This window comes from Ceratina calcarata, unplaced genomic scaffold, assembly GCF_001652005.2.
Source record: "Ceratina calcarata isolate Rehan_Ccalc_2016 unplaced genomic scaffold, ASM165200v1 scaffold192.2, whole genome shotgun sequence".
Lineage (NCBI taxonomy): Eukaryota > Metazoa > Arthropoda > Insecta > Hymenoptera > Apidae > Ceratina > Ceratina calcarata.
The window spans coordinates 1-6,499 of NW_017140724.1; the positions used below are offsets into that span (position 1 = coordinate 1).

The following is a 6,499-nucleotide window of genomic DNA, read 5'->3' on the forward strand; positions in this document are numbered from 1 at the left end:
AGTCTGCCGTTAGATCCTGCAGCAGGCCTAATGAAATCCTGCCATTTGCAGGTTTGACTGACTGGGAATGTACTGACTATTGAATGTATTATAAGATTCTTGAGTCGATTGAAGAGAAATCGTATTAGTTTTCGAATGTACGTATTCAGCTTTAAATTATCGATAGTATAATTTTAAAATAGAGCAATAATCAAATCTGGGTGTGAGTAGCATGCATTCAGGCCTAATCGAAGATCGATTTGACTATTTCTCTATAATTTAAAGTTCAACACGTACAGCTAGTAACAATGAAATTGAGCAGCTATGTGTATATGAAGCCTCGTGTGAGTTTATCTTATGGAGAAGAAACATTTGAAAAACAGGCGGGAAACCGAGAGTTCGATAGAGGGAAGTTGGGAGCGTGTTTGGAATCCGATGGGGCAGGTGGTATAGGAGGCCGGGGCCGGACTCCTTCGGTGTTGCCATTTTACTCTCAGCATGGCTAGGTATTGAAGAAGGCTGTGCTTAAGTCCGTGTTCCCTGTACAAGACAAGGACTGGAAATATGGGATAGACAGAGATAGCAAATTCTGAAGACGATCTTAAGAATAAGCAACGACTCTGAATACCGACCATTGTTATGTTTAAAAAGAAGTGAGATTAGCGGAATAGCTACGCAATAGTTTTTCTCCTTTTCCGCTTCTTTCACTTCTTTTTCAAACATGAAGTATAAAACTTTTAGAATCTGAACATAACATAAATGTGTACATTGAACGCGGAACGGTTGGACGCACTTGAGTGCTGAGTGCCAAGTGCAAGAATCGACTATAAATTCGAGCCTAATTTTTGACATGTTTACGATTTTAAAGTTCGCTCTGTTTTAGAGCGTGATTGGTTAGAAATCCAAAATGGCCAACGAGTGGAAGTGTCCGTGTACAGATGGATGTTCAAATGGATGCGCAAGAACACACCTTATGTTTTTACACCATGATTCGAATAAGGCGAACTTGTTTAAGCAATTGCTTGAGCACGGACTGTGAATACCGGCCTATGGGCGGAAAAATCCGCAAATCAGGACCTTTAGTTTCACTTTTCTTCACCGCACGCGCTGCGATCGAAATTCCGCAAATCTTACATCACTGCCCCTTGTATGTATGTAATGAAGTGAATGTAGCTCATTTCTATTACACGAATTACGAAAAGGAATATGACATGAGATTTATATTATCTCTATGAATGGAACATACATTACATGAAAAAAATCCAAAACCACATCAAGCAAAAGAATATTTTATTAATGAACTGACGTATTTATAAATCACACACTATCGAAACATACCACAATTGTAACACTTTTCACGTAGTGAACAACCAAACAGTAATTTACGATAGTTTATGACTTAATGAGATCCTTTTTTAATTGCACTTTCTTCATATATTTATTTATAAACTGAGTTTTATGCTTCTTCTCCATTGATTCCGTTGATGTCTTTAATAAATCTATGTTTTCCAGAGATGGTAAACTTACTGTTTCTGTGGGTGGCGTACAATCTTTCTTAATATTATCTGTTTTTGTAAAATATTTCTTCTTTGGCCACTGCAGAAAATTACCATACTTTTTGTTACCAAGAGGCGATTGTTCAGAGTGACGTGCAATTTCTGCTTTGTTCAACTTATCACTACTATTTTTTAGCTCAAGTTCTTGTACTTCTGTAGATACTGCACACTTCGTATTTTCGGCATCCGTTTTACTTTCATTATTGTATTCATCTTCCGTTACAAGAGACACTTTCAAGCTTTCTCCTAGTCTGGTTGGAGTTTCCACAGAGTCTCTTAACTTTCCCCAAAAGTCATAGAGGCCCACTCTATTATAATCCAATATGAACATGTAATTCAACTGTTGTGGCAATTTACATTTCTGGTACAAACATGGCACGATTTTCCTCTGCTTTTTATCTAATTAAAAACTCCATTAGAATCAAAGATTAGAATTATATTAATTCTAAAGTATATTAATAAATTAGTACCAGAACTTACCAATGCTCAGTGCTTGAGCGTAGTTCAGAAAGAATTTATTTGCAGAGCTATTGAGAAAGTTTGGTGATATTATAACTATTAATCTGTTACAACGTTCTGATATCAAAGTCATTATAGCCTCATGCTCAAACGTTACACCAACAATTAAATCTCGATCTTTTAAGCAAAGCTGAAATCAATTGTATTATCTATTATACATATACATATGTCATGGAGTAAAGCTTAAAAGAATTTCCAAACTCGATTTTCTCGAAAATGACACCCCGTATAAAAAAAACTATATTCTTCGTTTTCGACTAGATTTTACGTGAAGAATCATCCCGGTTGTACCACGATTTCGCGAACACCCTGTATATTTACCGAATAGTTGACGTTTGTACTGTAACACTGCGAAAGAATTATAAATTTTACCTTTAAGTTGTACTGATTTTCTAACTTGTCTACCACCTCTGTAGCAAATTTCGTATCTTCATCGGCATATAACAAAAAAGCATCATAGTATTGGTTCTCTAATCCTTGCCTTAGCCTGTGAAGATCACCTATTAACAAAATATCTTTGCTGATATATGATTTAATGATTTTAATTAAAGCAGGAGACAGAAGAGAGCATTGATGACGAACGTATGGTATATTTGTCCGATGTACGAAAAATATCTGTTAGCTTCATATCATGAAATTTACAATTTCGTTTGTCATGACTTCATTTATGTGAAATTTCCATGTGAATTTTTATTACTTCAATAATATTCAACAAGATTTAATTTTTTTCGGACTTGCAAATTATTGGCACGCGAATAAAAAAAAGCTTGCCACTACTGATCTAGAGCATTCGCTTGTAGTAACAAAACAGTACGATCAAATACGTACAAGTTTTATATACAACTGAATGCTGCCCGAATGTATCAGTGCAACCACTTTTAACAAAATATTTACTTGCTCGATTACAAGTGAATTCTGTAAGACTTTTATTTACTTGCCTACTGTAAGAACTTTCTGATCAATGTCATTTGCAATTATTTCAGCTGATGCCTGAGCTTTCTCCAGTTCCTCCAAATATCTTTTAGCATCTCTTTCTGGAATATAAACGTGGTATGAAATGAAACGTGATATGATATAAAATAAAATAAAATAAGAAATGTTTAAGCATTACAAACCAAAAAGTTTTACTGTATCATCTAAAATATCCCATCTTTCAATCTCTTCCAATACTGTTCGAAAATCTTTAAGAGTAATATGTTTCTGGTTCTGTCCCCAAACAGTTAAAATGTATACTGATGGATCGACATGAAATGTCAACAATGGCATTAATTCTCCACTTAATTTACACAAATGAGCAAGGCCTCTCCAGTCCCTAAATAAGGATAAACCGTATAAATTATCTTTATACAGCAGAGTTCTATAGCAGAATCTCGATTTTCTAAATTTTGATCAACTGAATCTTCTTATTCCTAGAAATGGTACGAATGACCAGCCAGGGATGAACTTACATTGTATCATGGAGCAGCTATTTTGATTGTCAGTTAATAAAGTGGAAGTCTACATAAAATCTGTTAGTAAGAGATCATATAGTGATGGTTTAGTTACTATTGACAAAATTAGTTTATATTAATACTACACTATATTATTTCACGATATTTTCTTTGTAAGCCTATGTAACAGCATAAAATGAAAGGGATGTAATTAAACAGAAAACTATCAGTTCTTTTTTCTGAAAAGTTGAAACTGTTATCTTGTATTTAATTACTTCTATAATATAGTAACTGAGTTTTGATTAGTCCACATTAATTAGGATAATTGAGACTTCACTGTATAATGATGGTAAAATTAGACGCGAAACTGTCTCTCAAACTAAGGAAATAGTACTAATTACCTTGGTAATCCATTTTCTGAAGGTATAACTTTAGGTGGATTTAACAATGTCGAAATAACTTGTTTGGATTCATTGGACAATGCAACAAGTGGCACTGCTGACAGATCGACTGTCATTTTTGTATTTTACGAAACAACTTTAAATCGCCGATAAATTACGATTATTTGAGTATATACTCTTCAACCACTTGTAGTTCAATGATTCTGACAGCGAGATGATAATGAAATCGAACATTAATTACATATTTTGACACTAAAATATTTTTATCAGAATGTTTAAATGTAATAAAGAAATCGTATTTTCATTGTTTAATTTAATAGTTTCCTACTTTAGCCATCTTTTTATTGTGTTAAATCGACTTTTTTATTTGGTCAGTATCGTTCAGTATACTGAAGGTTACTCTGTTACCATACTAGCAACGGGCAACGGGCTTGGCATCAGCATCTGGAGGCAGATGGCGAGCAGTCTGCAGTCATTCTACTGCTAGATTGCCGTCAGATGCTGATGTCAGGGATTGGCACATTCTGCAGCCAGTCTACCATTAGATCATGCAGTAGGTCTACCGAAATCCTGCCATTTGCAGATTTGGCTAACTGGGTATAGTGAAGTAATAATTTTTCAAAACAGTAATTGTCTGGAGTATAATGTAACATTTTAAATTATATTTTTAGGAACACATTTTATGTTTTTATGTCCAACGCGACTGGATTTCCTCAGCATTAAATTAAAACAATCTTAAATAAACATATGGAACATGTCCCAATGTGCTGTATTCTTGATATTCCCACGTTTAAAAAAGACTATCCAAGCCCGCCGGAAACATGTACAGTTACATTCATACCATACTACCGTTATCTTAATCTAACGATTTAGCATTTACCATGAATTTTATGACCACAATGAAATTAGAAAATTTACAAAGAAATTAGAAAATACTGCTAACAAGTAATGAATAATATGTGAAAAATGCAGTTTTCATGTTTATTATAGTATTATAAATACAATTTTGCTTATTACATATTACAATTCTGTACAGTTAAGATGATATTCAATGGAATCCAAGTGACAAAAAGAACGAAAATCAGATTGAAATTAATATTTTGAAGATTAATTATCAGTGGAAAAATAAATTAATGAGACGGTATTAATTGAGGTTCAATGCCACTCGGCAGTAAACCTGAATGTGTCAAGTGTGGGACTCGAGAAACCCCGCTTTGGCACTCAACCGAAGCTGGTAACCTTTGTAACACCTGTCTTGAAGAGGAAAGAAATTCTGGAGCAAGTTCAAACGCAAAAACTGAAGAAGAGGATAAAGCAGGGTCATTAAAGCCTACTAGAAGAAGTACAAGAATTACAAGATACTGTAATTCTAAGTCTGTACCACATAAGATTATACCTAAAGGAAAAGGAAGAAGAAATTTATTTAAGAAAACTGTGTGTTTTATGTTTGTCCAAATTTTTTGATTAGGAATTAAAATTACATGCATTATAGTTTTTACTTTTTGGTTTACAGCCAGTTAAAGCACCAACTGCTACAGCAACCCCAATTACAAGTAATTATGTATTTTATAAAGGAACGTATTTTCAAGTAGGCGATATAGTTTCTATGCAGGATGTCAATGGTGGAATTTATTATGCACAAATTCGTGGTTTACTCACTGATCAATACTGTGAAAAAAGCGCTGCTGTTACCTGGCTTTTGCCTACAACAGCAAGGTAAATTATTTATTTATTAACCAGAGTTAAACTAGCTATAGTGAAACAGAATAATATTTGTACTATGATGTAAATAAAGTATATTTAATGGTATTACATTTAAAATAGTAACTTAGATTAGATTAGATATTAAAAAAAATAATAATTAAAATAGAATTTTGGAATGAATTAACAATATTAATGATATTGAAATAAATTTGAGTTACTTTTTATCTACGTTTGTAATTGCACTTTGATATTTTTTGGCTACACATTAGTGTTTCAAATTCTTGTGGAAGACAAATAGAATATGAAATCTTAATGTATTCAGTACTTGTGTAACTAATAGATTTCTTAATTGAAGCTAAAAATAGATTTTTGTTTGTGATTTATTTGTTGATGCTAGATATTTGTCTTTTAATTCTGAGTAGTAATATAAAATTCAGCTAAGTAGAAACGTCTGATTGATAATTAGGGGTAGGGCTTTGCACCTCGTTGTTTTTAATAATAACAAATATACGAAACATTTATTTAAAATATTCTTGGTCTTTTATTCTTAAAATGATAAGGGTTTAATTTATTGGCCTGGATTAGGAATATATAACAGTTGTAAATTTGCATGTAGTCCACCACCTGACGAAGGATTCAGTCCTCAGACGTACATTATAGGACCAGAAGAGGATCTCCCACGTAAATTGGATTGCATGGAATTCATAATGCATGCTCCATCAGATTACTATAAACTGAAGAATACAGCATATCCGCCGCCACTTACGGAGAGAGGTAATGGATATATATGGACTACATTTAGGAATGAAATTGCTATGTCGAAAAGGTGAATTTTATCTGAGAATATTTGTTGTCTTACAGTAATTCGTATTAAAAATTGTGTGTTCGATTTCTTGTATTAGATAAATAG

The 6,499-nt window shown here is 33.1% G+C and overlaps 2 protein-coding genes across 4 annotated transcripts; one reads left to right on the top strand and one right to left on the bottom strand.

Moving 5' to 3' along the window:
- Nucleotides 1-1,252: 1,252 nt before the first annotated feature.
- Myd88 (myeloid differentiation primary response protein MyD88) lies at nucleotides 1,253-4,306 on the bottom strand. 2 transcript variants are annotated; one of them, XM_018019619.2, is made up of 6 exons: nucleotides 3,886-4,306; nucleotides 3,170-3,366; nucleotides 2,993-3,088; nucleotides 2,427-2,554; nucleotides 2,016-2,184; nucleotides 1,253-1,934 (listed from the first exon to the last, which is right to left on the bottom strand). In XM_018019619.2, exons 1-6 carry the CDS (start codon nucleotides 3,999-4,001, stop codon nucleotides 1,372-1,374), a joined length of 1,269 nt encoding a protein of 422 aa, XP_017875108.1. In that variant the 5' UTR covers nucleotides 4,002-4,306; the 3' UTR covers nucleotides 1,253-1,371. The 2 variants fall into 2 exon arrangements, with proteins under 2 accessions (XP_017875108.1, XP_026666950.1); XM_026811149.1 differs by lacking the exon at nucleotides 3,886-4,306 and adding an exon at nucleotides 3,503-3,853.
- Nucleotides 4,307-4,711: 405 nt separating this feature from the next.
- LOC108621995 (GATA zinc finger domain-containing protein 1) lies at nucleotides 4,712-6,499 on the top strand. 2 transcript variants are annotated; one of them, XM_026811147.1, is made up of 4 exons: nucleotides 4,712-4,830; nucleotides 4,922-5,319; nucleotides 5,399-5,601; nucleotides 6,206-6,499. In XM_026811147.1, exons 2-4 carry the CDS (start codon nucleotides 5,044-5,046, stop codon nucleotides 6,417-6,419), a joined length of 693 nt encoding a protein of 230 aa, XP_026666948.1. In that variant the 5' UTR covers nucleotides 4,712-4,830; nucleotides 4,922-5,043; the 3' UTR covers nucleotides 6,420-6,499. The 2 variants fall into 2 exon arrangements, with proteins under 2 accessions (XP_026666948.1, XP_026666947.1); XM_026811146.1 differs by having other exon boundaries at nucleotides 4,712-5,319.

Excerpts from the sequence above, each read along its gene's own strand:
- Myd88 (XM_018019619.2), bottom strand. The coding sequence starts at position 4,001 with ATGACAGTCGATCTGTCAGCAGTGCCACTTGTTGCATTGTCCAATGAA. Across the intron at positions 3,089-3,169 it reads TGATACAGTAAAACTTTTTG|AAAGAGATGCTAAAAGATAT; the intron begins GTTTGTAATGCT and ends TTTATATTCCAG. Across the intron at positions 1,935-2,015 it reads CGCTCAAGCACTGAGCATTG|ATAAAAAGCAGAGGAAAATC; the intron begins GTAAGTTCTGGT and ends GTTTTTAATTAG.
- LOC108621995 (XM_026811146.1), top strand. The coding sequence starts at position 5,044 with ATGCCACTCGGCAGTAAACCTGAATGTGTCAAGTGTGGGACTCGAGAA. Across the intron at positions 5,320-5,398 it reads GAAATTTATTTAAGAAAACT|CCAGTTAAAGCACCAACTGC; the intron begins GTGTGTTTTATG and ends TTTGGTTTACAG. Across the intron at positions 5,602-6,205 it reads CTTTTGCCTACAACAGCAAG|TCCACCACCTGACGAAGGAT; the intron begins GTAAATTATTTA and ends ATTTGCATGTAG.